The sequence below is a fragment of the Pongo pygmaeus genome, chromosome 6 (genome assembly GCF_028885625.2).
Source record: "Pongo pygmaeus isolate AG05252 chromosome 6, NHGRI_mPonPyg2-v2.0_pri, whole genome shotgun sequence".
Classification (NCBI taxonomy): Eukaryota; Metazoa; Chordata; class Mammalia; order Primates; family Hominidae; genus Pongo; species Pongo pygmaeus.
In genome coordinates this window covers 75,704,730-75,724,250 of record NC_072379.2, presented here as the reverse complement: position 1 = coordinate 75,724,250, position 19,521 = coordinate 75,704,730, and the positions used below count along the sequence as shown (strand labels likewise).

Sequence of the window (19,521 nt, the reverse complement as noted above, 5' to 3'; positions counted from 1 at the left end):
ATGAGAAATAGCACTTTGTAAACATTTAAAATATTTTTATTGAACAATGTGGTTGCCACATAATGTCACTATGAAGTCACTGACTTCTATGTATTTTCTCATTTTTATATATTTAAATTTATAACTTCAGGCCAGGCACAGTGTTTCTCACCTGTAATCCCAACACTTTGGGAAGCCAAGGTGGGAGAATCGCTTGAGACCAGCCTAGGCAACATAGTGAGACCACCATCTCTATAAAAAATAAAAACAAATTAGCTGGTTGTGGTGGTGCACACCTATAGTTCCAACTACTTGGGGGGCTGAGGCCAGAGGATCATTTGAGCCCAGGAGGTTGAGGCTGAAGTGAGCCATGATCACACCACTGCCCTCCAGCCTGGGCGACAGCAAGACCCTGTCTCAAAATAAATAAATTTATAATTTCATTTTTGTTGTTGTTGTTCTTAACGGTAGCATTGTGTCAGAGTTTTGTAGTCAATTTAATAGTATTCTGGGATTTTCCTTTAAGACTCTTGAGTTTGAGCTATCAATGTTCCCAAGAGCCCCAAGAGTCCTGCATGGCCCTGGCTCTGTAGAGGCTTGTGATTCTTCTTCTTACAAATAAAGGCCATTTTTTTCTTGCTTGGAAAATAACTTATTTTGTAAGTAGCTGTTAAAGAATTGAGAAAGCCACTATATGAGTGTATTTTAAGACATATGACACAGTCATTCCAAGGTAATGACAGAATTTTATGTTCCTCAGAAGCTGATCCTTGTACATTTTTCCAATATACGTTTTTCCTCTTCTATGTCTGTATCCTCATGAGATACAGATATACTTCTTATGTATACCTCATAAGAAGTATAGCACAATAAATCCTAAATATTTTCAGAATAGTAGAAAAACTAGAAGGAGAGTTAATATGTTTACCAAAATTTTCATAAATAATCTTCAGGTAGCAGAACTGTCAAGCTGTTTTGGATTTGAAAATTGCTTTTGATGAGTACTGCAAGATAGACTTAGGACCTTTTAAAATAACTGAATAATAATCTGGTCAGTATCCACTGAGCAAAAGTTGAATTGTTTTGGAAAAGTATGTGAAGCTTTTAAAATTTATTGATCATGAGCAATTCTAACTGTACATATGGTATATTGAAAAGAGAATACTTTTTATAGTCAGAGCTGAGTTTGGAATCCTAGCTCCTCTAATATTTTTGGATATGTGACCAAGGGCAGTTCCTGAGTGTCACCAATCTTCAATTTCCTCATTGGAACATAGGAACAATAATATTTATCTTGCCTGGCTTTTGTGAGGATTATAAATAACGAATGTAAATACAAGCCTTTAATAATATACAATAATATATTCATAATATATTTTGTATATATTTAGGAAGTACTCAAAAAGTCAAAATTATTATTTACTTGATTCCCATGCTTCTATATAGTAAGGAATTCATTCATATATCCAAGAACTATTCATAAGAACTTTTCATTGAAAGGCTACAATATGATAGGAATAAGACTAACTTATAAGGATATTGTAGTAAGAAAAACAGAAAATCTGCTGTCGTGGAGCATGCACTCTAGTAAGGAAGACAGACAATCTGTAAATAACCAAGTAGATGATCATTTTATTGTAATAAATGTTATGGAAAACAATCTGAGTGATGGAGGAAGGGCAGATTTTGTGCATAAAGTCAAAGAACTCCTCACTCACTGATACCTGCATGACAAGAAAAATGAGTCATACAAAATCAAAGTCAGAGGAAACACCTAGTGCACTTTGTTCAGGAATCAGAGGGAAGAGCAGCATGTTTGGAGCTAAGTGAGGAAACTGAACTTGTGAGCAGATCGGAGAACTCAGTGAGGCCAGAAAGGTGAGAAGGGCCTGATGATGTACTTTCTAGGTCATGGCAGTAGTTTGGATTTTACCCTAAATACAAAGCTACTAGAGAGTTCCAAGCATGGGTGGATTGTGATGTGATGTGTGTCTTAGAAAGATTACTGCCTCCTATATAAAGAATAGGTATACAATTATAAAACCAACGCAAGGAGGCTGATCAGGAGGCTATTGGATTAATCCACAGGCAAGAAACATGATAGCTTGAACTAAGATGGTAACAGTGGAGATAGAAAGCACTAGACAGATTTTAGATACCCTTGGGTGATAAAGACAACAGGAGTTGGCTATAGAGTATAAGAGAAAGGAAGGAATTAAGGAATGACCCCTAGAGTTTGTGTTTGAACAACTGAGTCTTATAGACCAAGAGAGGTATAAGTCTTTTTTAGTAGGGGTAGGGGAAGTTGAGGGTTGGGAATCAACAATTTGGCTTTGTACATGGTATGTTTGAGGTCCTTATTAAAAAGTTTAGTGGAGACAAGTAGCAGTTGGAATATGAGTTTAAAGCATGGTATAGATGTGAGGGCTGAAGATATAAATGGGAAAGTCATCATAAAGTAGTTGGCATTTGTGGCCATTTAGAGTCATCTCCAGATAACTATTATCAAAGGATAGCAGAGTTCTAAGGACAGCATTAAACATAGGGAAAAACTCATAGAACTAGAGGAAATTTAAGAGGCCAATATTCTCATTGGTAAGGATTCTTTAACAGAAAACCCACCTACTTTTAATATTTCATACTTTGTATATTCAAAATTGAGAAAATTGGGTGGTTATAGGATTAATTAAAGAAGACTGTTTTCTCACATTATCAGTGTGTTGACTTTCAACCTTAGACTTACTCTCATGGCCACAAGATGGCTACAGAGTCTCGAAGTATTGTGTCCTCACATTATAAAACATAGAGGCAAGCCTATGGAAGTGGTCCCTGTCGTGTGTGTGTGAGTGTGTGTGTGCGTGTGTGTGTGTGTGTGTGTGTGTTTTAAGAATAAGGAATACTTTCCCAGAAGCTCCCCTGTAGGCTTCCATACATGTCTTATCCAGAATCAGTTCATGTCTCCAGTAGGGTCTACCATGATAATGATAGACAAACACATTTGAAAGAAACTAATGAATTTAACCAGGTTGTTTATATGGAATTTACATTGCAGTGAAACTTCATTGCTATGACTTGGACTATTTACTAAATAATTACTATTGTATTTATATTAAGGAATACTGATATTTACCATTTATGTATACAGAGTTCCTCAATTTAAAATCAAATCCACTTGAGTATGTGTGTGTGTGTCTGTACAATTGCATATATAAAAGAAAAACAAAATGTAAACATCATTTCAAGAAGGTGAATTAAATTACTTTTAATTTCTCTTCCCATTCCAATAGTCAGTATTTCTAAAAATCAAAGATACAAAGATAAAAATGCTTTGTATTTGTAAGAATATGGCCTGCTTTCTTTTAAGCAACTATATGCCTAAAAAGGTCTTAAGTCAATTTAATAAACTATATTTGTCTAATTTCTGTACCAAATCATTATTTAGTCTTCTAAATAATAGTCCTACCTAGACCTATATTGGTCCTACCTAGATTCCCAATATTGTTTTCATATCAGTTGGACTATCATGCTAACATTATTGCTATATTCAGAGAGAAAGAGCATTAGTTTACATTCTCTACAATGACAACATCATGCAGACTATAGAGTAACTCTGGGAAGAACTTCAGTTAAAAATGCTAATCAAATGCCCGTGGTGTGACTTGGAGGAATTATTTAATTAATAGCCTTTTCCTAATTACTGCTTAGGAACAAATGTCTTTAAATGTAATCATTCACCCACTTTGTTTATTTATTCTTGGTGTCTATGAATAATACAATTATATTGTAATACAAACAGTTGAAATTGCAAGATAAAGAAATAAGAGTGACGTAGGTAGAATTGGCTTCTATTTAATAACATAATGATGGTTATTTAGCTAGAAAAAAAAAGCACTGTATTTGAAGAGGATCCTTACTATCTATCTGTAGGTAGCTATCTTCACTACAGCAGTATGTCATTAATGATTAAAAACTGTCATAAAGTTAAGCCTAGAAAGAGGAAAGAATAGACTTTATTGTGCTTTCTGTGGGCCAGGATTTGTGCTAGGCTCCTCATATTTTATTTTATTTAATAATTTTAGTCATCAAAAATAGTTACTGCCATTTTATAGATGAGAAAACGAGGTTCTAAAAGTTTAAGTGATTTTTTCCAAGTATTTTTGGGTAGTGTAGGTATCAAAGTTAGGATTTGAATCTAGGTTTGCCAGTCACTGACAACAAACCCCAATTTCCTCCACTACACAATTGCATGGAAGAAATAGAACAAATACGAAGTATGTCAGAAGTAACCAACCATGAGCACTGTGTAATGCTAGAACCAGAAAAGTAGAATTCCCAACCTTTCTGTGTTATTTTCCACTACTTTGCTCTTTCTCACTGGGCTTTGGCTGACTTACCCTTCCCACTGTTCCCTTTACTTAGAATATTCTTCCTTCCATTGTTTGCTTGACCAACTCTTTCTTATCCTTCATGTCTCATTGCATTAATCATTTTTTGGAGAGTAGGGGACTTTGCTGAAATTTTTAGATACTTCTACTAAAAGTCAGATAGCACTATGTTTTTTTTTTTCATTGAATGTGTCATAATTGCAATGATACAGTTACTTGAGTGATCAATTGTTTTAGTCAGATTGTAAACTCCATAAGGCAGGGACAGTGTCTTATATACAATTTTTGTTTGTTTGTTTGTTTTTGTTTTTAGCAACTAGCACAGTGCCTGACACATAGCTAGCTAGTTGATGTTCAGTCAGGGAGGAATGAATAGATGGCTTATATAGCTTGCTGGAGATTTGTTTTCAAGTAAGATATTTTAAAATTTTATTGTATAAAATAATTTTGTTCTTATGTTTTATAGCCTATATTATGAAATATTGGGAAATACTTTATACTTATATAGTAGCTAATAGGTAATAGAAACCATTGGCTAAATGAATGCATTTTCAGACAAGTTTTATAAGTGATTTGATACTTGCCAAGTGGCTTGTTTTGTGAATCATTTAAGTACATACCAGTGGTGGTTTTCATTATGGTAACAGTTCAAAACAGTTTTAAACATTTAATCATTCTTTAATAAAAGCGAAGTAGTAGCTAAGACATAACCAGTAAATCCAAGATGTGGAAATAGTGAAAATAGGGATGTTATTTTTGACACTGATAGTAAAGTGCCACTATTGAGGAATTTTTTTGTGTGAAATTTTCTAAAATAGTATTTTAAATTTTTCTTGAAGCAAATTCAATTTCTTTTTAATCCATGAAAAATTAATGTGCCATAGGAGATGTGTTACTTAGATGTCTAATGAGCTATTACGTTCCAATAAAACTGTGAAGATTAATGGGTTCACTCTGGGGAAAATAACATTCCATTTGAAATAAGGATATTTGAGGCAAGTTAATCTGTTCACTTGGTAGTAAAGTTTTAGAAATTCACTTTCTGGCCAGGCATGGTGGCTCATGCCTGTAATCTCAGCACCGTGGGAGGCCGAGGCGGCAGATCACCTAAGGTCGGGAGTTCGAGACCAGCCTGACCAACCTGGTGAAACCCTATCTCTACTAAAAAATACAAAAATTAGCCGGGTGTAGTGGCAGGCGCCTGTAATCCCAGCTACTCGGGAGGCTGAGGGAGGAGAATTGCTGAATCCAGGAGGCGGAGGTTGCAGTGAGCAGAAGTCGCGCCATTGCACTCCAGCCTGGGCATAGAGCGAGACTGTCTCAGGAAAAAAAAAAAAAAGAAAACAAAAGAATTTCACTTTCTACACTTAAGTTTATTTCCAAAGCATATAGTCCTTGATGTTGAGTTTACGTTAAAAGAGCAGTATAAGTTACATTGAGAAGTATTTGTTTTAAAGATTCACAATACTCACCTTTGGGCATGAGGAAGGGTATATTATTTTGATATCATAACTGAACTCTGTAGCATAGTAATCATAAAAATACTATCCTTATATATTGTCATGGTTCAGTTATCTTTATCACCTCCATGTATACCTGATGCAGTTTATTATATACTTTCTCCATTGCATTGTGATTATTTGCATGCCTCTCTACCACACTGGAGCATGAGATCCTCTAGGCAATAAAACATCTCATTCATATTTTTCTGCAACATCTTGCTTAGTATCTGGCACACAATCATTGTTCAATAAATTTTTGAGGGAGGAAGAAAGGAAGGATTCTAGGAATAGACATGACTTCAAGAGTTAATATCATCTTAAAAAGACAAAATGTCTAATATGAGTCAAAGGACTAAATGTATTCCAAACTCTTCTAAAATGAGAACATTACTTGATCAATACAATAAAGTCTGTCAATGGGTTACCAAAAACAAAAAAATAGGTGTTGATTGCCAAATATTTTTACTTTGTTGTGACATTTTATTCTTAATTCAGTCTGTCCTAGATCAAATGATGCTTCTATGGAGAAATTTCTTAAGTACCTCTTTTTCCCTGTATAGTAGACATTGTTTTGAAACCCTTGATTAAATATACTGAGATAAAATGTCAGTATTAATAAGGACATCCACCTCCCAAAGAAACTACAGTTGAAGAAATAAAAACGGGTCATATTACAGTTGAATAATTTTCTAATGGTTCTTAAACTGCATGAGTTTAAAAACATGGCAATGAATTTCATGTGTTGGACATCACTCAGTGTTACTGAATGACTGTATGATTCTACTAGCTGGCAGTAAATACTCATTTATAGTGTGGAGTCTGTAATGAGCTGTCCATATCATGGAAATACTGAAACCCCATTTTCCATAACTCTGATTGCCTCTGCACATTATTTTGGCAGGTAACTTTATAGTACTTGAAATCAAATGTACTTCTAAATCATCTAACAAAAATTAGATGTTTGTCTGGTTTTATTTTTTGTTGAGATAACTTTAGATTTAAAAGAGTTGTAAAAATAGGATGGAGTGTTCTGATATACCCTTTACCCAACTTCTCTTTAGGTTAACATCTTATATAAGCATAGAACAATTCTCAAACCTAAGAAATTAATCTTAATACAATACTGTTAAATAAACTGTAGAATTTATTTGTATTTTACCAGTTTTGCCACTAGTGTTCTTTCTCTGGACCAAGATTCAATCCAGGATCTCCTGTTTCATTTTGTCATTATGTCTCCTCAGTCTCTTCCAGTCTGTGGCAATTCTTTACTTTTTCCTTGCCTTTCATGATCTTGACACTTTTGAAGAGTACTCTTCAGTTATTTTGTAGAATGTCCCACAATTTGGGGTTTGCTTAATATTTTCTCATGATTAGATTGAGTTTGTGCCTTAATGGGAAGGCTACCATAGATCATAGGTGATGTCGCTTCTCTGTGCATCAGAGCAGGGGAACATGATGTCAGTATACATACTATACATTACTAGTGATGTTAGCCTTGGTCCGTCAGTCAAGGTAGTATTTGTCAGCTTTCTCCACTATGAAGTTGCTTTTTTTATTTTGCTTTAACAAAGTAGTTTTAAATCATTTGAGTTTGGAAGACAGCTTGGGGAGTTGTTTTATTTTTAAGTCACTAAGCAGTTTTAAAATCTGGTGAAGAAATTGATTTCATATTTTTGTCAATCTAGTATTTTCATACAAACAATGGGCATTTACATAAGATATCTTAGGACTCTTTCACCTTTAATATTCTATGACCTGATGTCTCTAAGGAGAAATATAAGAGAATAAGAGAGATGTTCTGTGTATGTCATAGTTGCTTACAGATTAGCCTGAAGTCCATCTATGAATTTGACTGGCTTTTGAAATGAATACCTTGACATTATTCTGCTTAACAAGGGTATTGTACACTGAAGACATATTAAACAGTTTCTAAATTTCCTAACTGAAAATCTATTATCTAGATATTTTGTTATTTAGATACTGAGTTGTTTCTTAGACTCAAAATTGTCAGTTTAAACTATTTACAGTTTATCTGGCCTCAGAAGTAATAATATTAAAAGATTTTAAGTATTGAAATATTTAAATCAGGCTATTTTATATCTTAAGGCAAATTATAGTTTTCACTCTGAATCTTATAAACTTGAGTCAGTGAAATCAAGTTCTTATGTAGGTAATATTATTTTCCTTAAGAAAATGTGTTACCTTTCATTTTTTGAATATCTGTTATTTATTCTAAAGTGATGTTAAGATTGTTATAATGCCATTTATATAAATTCTGTTTGTTTTTGGTTTTTGACATGATATGATCTATAACTTTTTTTTTAAGTTCTGGGGTGCAGAATGTGCAGGTTTGTTACATAGGTAAACGTGTGCCATGGTTTGCCTAGAACATCAAGACTCAGCAAAGGAAGTATCAAATTATATTTTTAGTATTTTCTCCTACTTTTTATTGTGATGTCAATTAAATGGCCAAAGATGATGATTGTTATTTTTCTGGTTTTTTTCTGAGAGAAAAATATATATTTAATACATATGAAATGATTTTCTTAATTTTCAAAGAAAATATTCAAGCCAATCACAATAAAGATGATTACCACAATAGAAAAGTGGGCAAAAATTAGGAAAACTATATTCTTGACTTTATCAATGTGGGTATCTTGGTTATAAGATTACACTACAGCTTTGCAAGATGTTACCATTGAGGGAAACAGAGTAAAAGGTACAAGGGATCTCTGTATTATTTCTTTCAACTGCATGTGAACTACAATGATCTCAAAATTAAAAGTTCGATTTAATTTTTGAAAGTACAGAAAACTTAGGAAAGGCAATTTATAGAAAGAAAAAATTCTAATAATAGATGAAAATATATTCCTTTTTATTCAAAATGCAAATAAAAAGGGAATGAGAAGCAATTTTCCTCTTCTATCAACTTAATAAACAAATTTTCAACTTTTATTTTAGATTCAAGAGGTACATGGGCAGGTTTGTTACATAGGTATATTGTGTGATGCTGAGTTTCGGGATGTGATTCATCCCATCACCCAGGTAATGAGCCTAGTACCCAGTAGTTAGTTTTTCAACCCTTATTCCCTCCTTCCCTCCCCATTCTAGTAGTCTCCAGTGTCTATTATTGCCAGCTTTATGTCCCTGTGTACCCAATGTGCTCCCACTTATGAGTAAGAACATGTGGCATTTGATTTTCTGTTCCTGAGTTAACTCACTTAGGCCTCCAGCTGCGTCCGTGTTGCTGCAAAGGACATGATTTCATTCTTCTTAAAGGTTGCATAATATTTCATGGTATATATGTACATTTTCTTTATCCAGTCCACCATTAATGGGCACCTAGGTTGATTCCATGTCTTCGCTATTATGAACAGTGCTGCAGTGAACATACAAATGTGTGTGTCTTTTTGGTAGAATGATTTATTTTCTTCTGGCTATATACCCAGTAATGGGATTGATGGATCCAATAGTAGTTCTGTTCTTAGGTAAATCTCCAAACTACTTTTCACAGTGGCTGAAAAAATTTACATTCCCACCAATAGTGTATAAGCATTCCTTTTTCTCCGCAGCCTTCCCAGCATCGTTGTTTTTTGACTTTTTAATAATAGCCATTCTGACTGGTATTGAATAGTATCAATGAGATACCATCTCAAAAGAGATAATATCTTTTTGATTTGCATTTCGCTGACAATTAGTGATGTTGAGCATTTTTTCATATGTTTGTTGGCTGGCTGTATGTCTTCTGAGAAGTGTCTGTTCATGTCTTTTGCCCACTTTTTAATTGAGTCATTTGTTTTTTGCTTTTTGAATTAAGTTTCTTATAGATTCTGGATGTTAGATCTTTGTCAGATGCATAGTTTGTGAATACTTTCTCCCATTCTGTAGGTTGTCTGTTTACTCTGTTTATAGTTTCTTTTGCTGTACAGATGCTCTTGAGTTTAATTAGGTTCCATTTGTCAATTTTTGGTGTTGTCGCAATTGCTTTTGAGGACATAGTCATAAATTCTTTCCATAGGCAGATGTCCAGAATGGTGTTTCCTAGGTTTTGCTCTAAGATTCTTATAGTTTGAGGTCTTACATTTAAATCTTCAGTACATCTTGAGTTAATTTTTGCATATGGTGAAATGTAGGGCTCCAGTTTCATTCTTCTGCATATGGCTAGCCAGTTGCCAGCACCATTTATTGAATAGAGATATTATGACTTTTTTTTAATGGCAGTATAGTAGTTTGGTAAAACTTAATATTAGGGCCTAAGCAAAAAAAATATTTTTCTCTCAATACAAGTTTTAAGTTTGATACAATGAGCTGAGTGTTGTATTAAAATTTTCATTGTCCAGTGAGAAGGATAAACAAAATGCTGTCATACTCTATTAAAGAAGGCATTGTTTCCACAATGGCCAATCCTAAACAATTCATGATTATTGCGTATATTAATGAATAAGTAATATACTTGTTTTTGTGTGTGTATGACAAACTTAGTTATTGCTGAGTAATTTTTAGTCATTTATGTCTCTGAAAATTTTAATGGGCCAATCACTGATTTTTATTCAATCTGAAAAATCTGAGTATGGAACTGTAATTTGACTAGTGATCTTGCCTATCTTGAACATTTTTAGATATTATTTTTAGATTTTAGATAACATTTTTAGATATTATTTTTGCCTAAATATTTCAAAAGCAGGTAATAACTTTTAAATAAAAATATTATAAATGAAGGAAAGTTACCAGTGTAGGAGCCTCTAATATAGATTTCTAGCATACACTTCATGTGTATTTCCCAGATATTAGTAGTTTACTACCCGAAGGAAAATTTTCTATTGTCAAGACCAGAAGTCAGAAAAGGTTGTTATAGTAGTCTTAGCCCCTTCAGATTAGCACCATATCTTAAATATGTCTTTTTTTTTTTTTTTTTTTTTTTGAGACACAGTCTTGCTCTGTCTCCCAGGCTGGAGTGCAGTGATAGGATCCTGGCTCACTGCAACCTCCACCTCCCGGGTTCAAGTGATTCTTGTGCCTCAGCCTCCCAAGTAGCTGGGACTACAGGCACGCACCACCACACCTGGCTAATTTTTTGTATTTTTAGTGGAGATGGGGTTTCTCCTTGCTGGCCAGGCTGGTCTCAAACTCCTGGCCTCAGATGATCCACCACCTCGGCCTCCCAAAGTGCTGGGATTATAGGTGTGAGCCATGGCGCCTGGCCAGATGTCTTAAACACCTACAAATATCCATTATAAAAGTTGTAGCTTTTCATGTTTATGGAAATATATAAATTTGTAGAATTGGGATTGTGCCTATTAAGAGTCTACCCTAACTCATGCTTATCATCCATCATTCATTTCCTTTCCTTTCTTTATCCTAGTTTGCCACTGTCACTTTTCACTCACTGATCTTTGTTGCCTTTAGTGTAAATATGCCCTCTTCAGATGGCTGTGCCAATCCTTAGGGCCTTTTTTTCCCCGGATCAGAGGGAGTCCCTCTTGATCCCAGGTCATACATGGGAAATCCAAAGTCTTTTTTTTTTTTTTTTTTTTTGAGTTGGAGTTTCGGTCTTGTTGCCTAGACTGGAGTGCATTGGCGCAACCTCCGCTTCCTGGGTTCAAGTGATTCTCCTGCCTCAGCCTCCCAAGTGGCCGGGAGTACAGGCACACACCACCACTGCCCTATTTCTTTGCTACGAAAAGCTGCCACAAAGAAGTAAAAAGTTACAGGAGGAGCTAAAAACTTACTCTACTCAATCTGCTCCAGAATCATGAATTGGAGAGAGAAGTGATTGCTCAAAAAAGAAATAGTTATTTATGTATTCCCATACATGAAATTAGAAATTTGTTACTGCCCTTTTTCTGTCTTATTTGCTATTTAAAAAATATTTGCTGTTAATAAATAATGAATGAAGTGTTGCAGTATTAAATAAAGGGAGATCTCTTTGATTACCTTTTGTTTGCATCACTAAATAGAGAAAAAGGGTAAGGTTTTTAAAAAGAGCTCTATTCTACTTAATGATATATGTGTTTGAGCTGAGTTTACTAAGAACACCCCAAGTTACTTTTATTTCATAATATAGCCTTAGAATTTATAATTAAATACGCAACTTGTGTCATACGAAAAAAATTCTTATGCTTTTTACAGTAAATTTAATTAAGCATTTCTTGTAAGTTCATTTCAGTATCTATCATGGCTCACTAAAGTTGGAATTCAGTTGTAAAATGGTATATTAATTGCCTTTTGTATTAAATGAAATAAGAATCTCAAATATGCAAAGTCAGGAAATTTAATTGTGGTCTTCAATTGCTCATTCAATGCATTGGAAAACTGAATGCAGAAGTATAGAAAAAAAAAGGCCAAAGGTTGTTAAATGTAGCATATCACACACATTTCTCACTTTACTTAATGATCCAAGTGTTTATTACTGTGAGGTAAATGCACCATTTAAAGAATTATGGTGGAATTGTAAAACGTTAAAAACTCTAATTAATTTCAGTCTGAAGCATGCAGTGTGCTCATTTTGCCTAAAACATTTTCATTATCGTCAGTATTTTTCCAGTTATTAAGATAAATTCTTTCTTCATTGTGCAGCACTAGCATATTTTCTGTATTAAAAACACAGTTTTAAATGCTGTTGAGAGTTATATATCTAGCATATGTTTTTAAATGAATAAAAGAGTGTAGTTTTTTGACCACAGATGGAAGCGATGTAGTGTATCTGTTTTTCTACACTTGTTCCGTAGCTACCAACAGTTAGAACAGGTTGAGTATCTACATGTTTTTTCCCTAAAAGCTATATATTCTTACACTTTTAAAAGAAACATTATTAAAGTATAGAGATAATTCTGACTATTAATTTAGATCCAGTTATAATAACTGTTCCTTCTCTGGTTAGTAAAAGGAATATTTAAAATCTAAAGAAAATATCATAAGAATATAGAAAAATTTTAAGTTAGTGCCTGTCTGCACCGTCTCATTTCATTTTACTGTTGTACCGCCATGTATGTTTGCCTGCTATGAAGAACATATTTGGTAAAATAAAAACAAATGACATCTTCTCTTTGTATTCATAGAGTCTTGTAACTCTTACTTATTTCTGGAAATAGTTTGTTCATATGGCCAAATTATAAAGGGACTTAGTAAAAGAAAGCTATGTTTTCTGATTACGAAAGTAATCTATGCTCACAGTGGGAAAGCAAGAAAATGTGGCAAAGCACAGATAAGAAAATAAAAATCAATAATATCACCATTATGAACATTTTAGGTATTTAGGAATTTGGGGTAGAATGATGGAAAGCAAACTATTAATTATAGCTGTATATTTCAGTGTAGAGGCTACAGGTGCCTTGCATTTGTTTTCTCATAAAATCTTTGCCCATACATTTTACTTACTTTATTTGAATTTAGGAAACTTTCATTAGGTAGCCATTTTTATTTTCTGTTTCTTTAATCATTTTACTTTGAAATAATTTTAAATTTACAGAAAAGTTGCAAAAATAGTATAGAAATTTCCCATTTGCCTTTTATCCAGCTTCCTGTAGTATTGCCATTTTATGTAACCATACTACAATTATTGAAACCAAGACATTAACTTTGAGAGGTTACTACTACTCTAGGAACCATTTTTAAATTTTACCGGTTTTCTCACTAATGTCCTTTCTTTGTAGTCCAGGATTCCTCACTGCATTCAGTCACCATATCCCCATAGTCTCCTCCAGTCTGTGATAGTTCCAAGTCTTGTCATTCATAACCTTGACATTTTTTTTTTTTTTGAGACAGAGTCTCGCTCTATTGTCCAGGCTGGAGTGCAGTGGCGTGATCGCCGCTCACTGCAACCTCTACCTCCTGGGTTCAAGCGATTCTCCTGCCTCAGCCTCCCGAGCAGCTGGGACTATAGTCGCCCGCCACCACACCCAGCTAATAATTGTATTTTTAGTAGAGACGGGGTTTCACCATGTTGGCCAGGATAGTCTCGGTCTCTTGACCTTGTGATCCGCCTGCCTCGGCCTCCCAAAGTGCTGGGATTACAGGTGTGAGCCACTGTGCCCGGCCGACCTTGACATTTTGAAGACTACTGTTTAATTATATTGTAGAGGATTTATCTGATGTTTTCTCAGATTAGAATTAGGTTATACACTGTTGGGAAGGATACCACAAACCAGAGGTGATGTGCCATTTTTAATACATCGTATCAGGGTGTTAATATATATTATTGGTGATATTAACCTTGAACATTTGGTTAAGGTGGTGTTTGCCATGTTTCTCCGTTATAAAGGTACTTACATCAACATCTATAAAGATATAAAGAAGTAATAGGAGAGTTGCCCCTTTGTATAATCCTTTTATATAAAGGATTACAAGAGTTTAAGAAATCTTTTAAACTTGGCAGTCTACAAGGTAAACATAAAGTTATCTGTACTCATAGAGTGTAATTTGTATCCAGGTATTACCTGAGTGATATAAATTCCAGATGCTAAAATAGTTGGCCATTGTTAGGAGTTGGTTACGTCCTAAGAGGAAGGAAAAGAATGGATAGGTTTTATTAATTGGCATCAATTATTTGAACTATCATGAGAACTAAATCACATTTATAAATAAAGAAAAACAGAGGGTCTCTATCACAAATTGATAGTGCAAGCTGACTAACATTTAAACAAAATCTTGCAAGTTTTATTTGGTGATAAGATAAACATGGCAGTGTTTTTACTTAATTTCTCTGTTAGAATAACTCAGTCTCATATTGCCACCTGGAGTAGCAGCCCATTATTACATGGTCCATCTGTGCCTAGAAATTACCACTCTCACTGCAGTTCTGTCAATGTAAAAAGTGCAAGGCTAAGGAACCAAATTTTGTCATTTGATATTATAGGTGTTACTGTTAATTGAGTGCACGTTCTTGAAATTTCACATATAACTAGCAGATCTGCAAGGTTGTTATAGTCAGTGTGTTTTTTTAGAGTATGAATTAACAAGTTTAAACATTAAGAGGTAAGCCTGTCTACTTTCCAGCAGCCTCAAAGGGTACATTTTCTTCACGATTGTTTCAGAACACTTCATGAAACAAATGTCAAACTTGTCAGGGCTGTCACTAAGAAAATGATCCGTGTAGCCAGGGTCTTCTTTCATTGGGAAACAAACAGATGTCTTATCTCAGCAGAGAGAAAAAAAAACCCTGCTGTATATCAGAAGACATTTTTGCTTACCTGTAGTAAATAAATGCTTGGCAAAAAGCTTCCTTTGCAATTTTATTTATTATGCAGTCATTTATCAATTATATTTTATTTGCTGTCTGAGTTACTTTAATGATTTTTATTAATCTGGAACTGCGTATAAATTCTTACAAAAATTGACCTGCAATGTTAAAAACACAAATTAGCACTTCCAAAAAGACTTCCCTAGAGCTTTATTAGATCAAATTTTAATGTTTTTATTTATGATAAAATCTATTACTATTATTTTGATAATGTTATAGCAATTTTAATATTATACTCTAGCAATTAGAGTTGAATGCCTTTTTCACCCCTTCATAATTCTTTTCTGTACCAAGGTTACAGCTGTCTTTCTAAAAGGAAGAAAGAGATTGGCTCTTATTTGTTACATAAGTGACTTAACAGCATAAAAGCAAGATGTTTTAAGACAAATCCTCAGCACAAAGAAAGGTGTGAAACAGTTATGTACCTGTCCTGAACAGCAGGCAGTGTTAGAAGGCATGCATTTATAAACTGTACTTTATTACTAAGAAAAATTCAACAACAAAAAGACAAACATTATATTAAGAGTGTTACTTAACTGGCATATCTATATATATCTTATCCATATATTTAAAACATATTCAAATTAATGGAAGTTGCAAATTTTTATTTCATTTAACCATGTTCCAGTAGCTTGTATCCATAGTTAAATATGAAAGCAAAGTATATAAGTACCTCCTAGTCCTCTGGGTTATTATTAAGTCTTTACATTTCTGTTTTGACTTAGGGCAGCAAGGTTGCTAGAGAAAACTAGATAGCCAAGCATGTTAAACCAGGAAGTCATATGGTGCAGAAACCTAGTGGACTGTGTGATAAAGGCTCCATCTTTATTTTATAAATTAAAGGATATGAGCTTGATAATGGCTATTTTGGCTCATGTTGCTTCAAACATTTTTGCTTATTTTTATTTTCAGTGTTGTTATAGTAAGTTAAGATTGCTAGAAGTGTGAGTACTGGCAATCTTAATTTACTATAGTTAAGTAAGAACAATATTGTGCTTTTCCAAATTATGTATTAATTCAGGCATACCTTTTATTCATTCATTATTCCACTGTTTCACATAGTTCAGAAAATATTGATTGGACTACAACTATATACTAAGTATGTCCTGTTAGATGGTAGGAATGTATAAGATACAGAATATAAAACCTTCCTTTGAGGAACATATGGACAAATTCAGTGCTACATATCAAAAATTTCTTGCCATCCGTACTTGCTGATTTAACACTTTCTAATAGTGTCTCTCCTGAAGAAGACAGGGGAAAGTGTAGAGTAAGATTTACTTTTTATTATAATGTAGTTAAAATGTAATCTCTAGGCTGGGTGCAGTGGTTCATGCCTGTAATCCCAGCACTTTGGGAGGCTGAGGCGGGGTGGATCACGAGGTCAGGAGATCGAGACCATCCTGGCTAACACAGTGAAACCCCGTCTCTACTAAAAATACAAAAAATTAGCCAGGTGTGGTGGCGGGCGCCTGTCGTCCCAGCTACTCGGGAGGCTGAGGCAGGAGAATGACGTGAACCTGGGAGGCGGAGCTTGCAGTGAGCAGAGATCGCACCACTGCACTCCAGCCTGGGCGACAGAGTCCGTCTCAAAAAAAAAAAAAAAAAAAAAAAAAGTCATGTCTAGGAACTTTTGTCTAAAAGTGGAAACCACATGTTCATTAATAAATTTTCAAGAGTCAAACTTAATTGACTATATCTATTCACTGGAGATAAAACAGGGAAAAAAATGAAATGACACACAGTGGCTATCATACTTGGAAAAATATATCAAAGTTACATTGCCAAAATGTGTTCTACGTATCTATAATGATTCAGATTGGTTGATAATATTGATAATTTCTCTACTTTCCCAGTGTTAACAAAGTCTAAATCACAGATTCTGTTGAGTTTAGAGAAAAAAAGCTTTTTTCACCCACCTTAATCATTACTGGCAAGTGTGTAGTTTGTCATAGAAAACAAATATGCATACCTTGGTTTGCTTTTACTTAATAAAGTCAGTTCACAAAGTAGAGCTCAACAATTATTTAATTCAATGATTTAATTTGGTTTCATCAGATACAGAGATAGAGTGGTATGTTTGATGATACTGATAATTATTACTGTTGTCTAGAAATACTTAAATTGATGTTTATGCTTTAGTTAACTCAGAAGAGTACCTTTATGTTGGTTAATAAAAATAAATAATCTTAAATGATAAGTCAGAAATATTAGGAAAGCAAGACTCTTTTGTACTTGGGTGTTGTTGAAGGAACATGTATGATGAGATGGGTTACAAATTGTAGGATGAAATATTTTTCCAGACTCTCATTATTTATACTTTGAAGGTTACCATTTAATACTGAACACAAGATGCACTTCATTTCTATGAAAGCAGACATTATGATGTCACTTCATCTATTCACCATGTTCCACAGGAACCTGCTATGAATTATGAGGCCACCACTTAGAATTGAAACTGTAGAAGATTGTAAGCATTCTAAGCCTGACATGCACATGCTTCCTATTTTAGACCTCACTGATCTTCAGATAACATATGGTGGTACAAGTAATTGGGAAAATTGGCACACCTGTCAAGAAAGTATACTAGATGGGACAAAAAAATGCCATGCTGGAGCACATGAAGTGTCTTAGAAATTAAATTTATTGTTTTTTATCAAGCAGTGAAGTAAAAATATCTAGCTCATCCCCTGCAAAGAACACTTTTCAGTGGCAGGTGTTTCCAAAGTAATTTTTAGGGCATTGTTAAAATTGGTTGCTTTTAAAAACATATAGAAAATTTTAATGTGTTCTATAAAACAGCACCTATTGCAAATATTTAAATGTTACATAATTTTACCATTTGTGTTTAGGATTATTGGAATCACAGTAGTTCATAGTTCTACAGATGCAGTTAAAATGTGTTAAGTATAGCTGATAAATGCCCTAAAGTTTATATTTTAATGTTTTCTAAAATTTATTTCACAGGAAGATGAAAATGAAGCTGAAAGAAAAAATATATCTCAGGAGCTCAACATGGAACAGAAAAATCCAAAGAAATAAAAGATTTTCTGTAGTGTTTTTGAAAAGTTTGCAGCTTATGTAACAGCAGATAAAATTTCTAATTGTAAAATGTTAAATTGTAAAATCTAATTTACAAAATGTTCTCAATAAAGTCATTCAAAATGAAATAGGAGCTTGTATTTGGAATTCGTATATTTTAGAGTAATTTCGACTTTTTTATTCGAAAGCTGGACCTTTAAAAGTTTTTAAAAGGAGAAAAATTCTTAACTCAAATTTGAGAACAGAGACAGAATGTTATTTTTTTGTAACCTAACTGTTAACACATTTAAATGACCTAAAAAAAAAAAACTCTGAAAGTCTTTTTTCTCCTTACTAGACTCTGTGTTCTTCTTTAAGGGCCTTAACATAATTCTGTATCAATATAAAGAAAAACCAACATAGTGCAAAAATGAACAGGGAATGCTTGCACATGAAAATAGTTAAAACCAGTCAATGCCACAAGGAGAAATACTGTTTCCTGATTTCATCTATTTATGTATCACACTATACTCTAGGACTGCAGGGAAAGACTAAAAAGAAATGATAATTTGACACTCTGGCAGAAGTAATGCCTTGATTTATAATTTATAAAACATTTACTAAGGACCTGCTGTGTGCAAGGTCCCACCCACTATTCATGGACATTTCAAGAATAGTTCTTTTATGTATTTCTTTGGCTTAGAAATTTTTCAAAATTCATCTGTCCTCTATCTTTATCAGAGTTCTCAGTAACCAGCCTCTTTATTCTCCCCGGTTCTAATTTCCAAGCTGCAATTTGCCAACGACAGGAAGAGCAATGAATCTGCTTGCTATTTGCAGAGCCAAGTGTTTTTGGCCGATGTCTTTGTTTGATTATTTAAGGCAGAGTTTCTTAAAATGAGAGGCAGAACTTTGGGAGGCTTGTAAGAGAATGTGAGAATGGAATCAGTGTATTTGCCTTGAAGCCATATTATATGCATTCAACAAGCCCAATAAATGTGTGACAGCAGGACACGCTGGCAGCTATGATACATTGGGCTGAGATGGAGGAAACTGCAAGTAGTTAAGACAGAAAAATCAAAAGGATAGTCTCAAATAATCTCAGTACGCATGTCAGGAAAACAGCTAGATCCCACAGATGGGATCCCTGGACTAATGAATTCCCTGGATGAATTTTGAAGCAAAGACTTTAAGCCAAAGAAAAGGTTGAGATGGCAGTTCAGAGTCTGCAGGGAGCCTTTGCAATAAGCAAATATAAAAATTAATTTGACATTTTTCCCACATCAATTTATTTCAAAATACCCACATTCACATAGATTTGGGTTATATCGGTAGTTTTACTTTTAAAAAGAAGAAATAATACATCATTCACATAAAAGCTAACATGTTGCAGGTA

The 19,521-nt window shown here is 33.9% G+C and overlaps 1 protein-coding gene across 6 annotated transcripts in view; it reads left to right on the top strand.

Moving 5' to 3' along the window:
- Positions 1 to 18,274, top strand: part of PHF14 (PHD finger protein 14) — a 198,449-nt gene extending 180,175 nt beyond the window's left edge. For all 6 annotated transcript variants that reach the window (XR_010126939.1, XR_010126938.1, XM_054494329.2 and 3 more), the window contains one exon: positions 18,072 to 18,274. Coding sequence is in view for 4 of the 6 variants with exons in the window: in XM_054494329.2 (XP_054350304.1) it covers positions 18,072 to 18,146 (75 nt within the window). In the remaining 2 variants the exon portion in view is untranslated. The remainder of the gene's footprint in view (positions 1 to 18,071) is intronic.
- Positions 18,275 to 19,521: the final 1,247 nt, after the last annotated feature.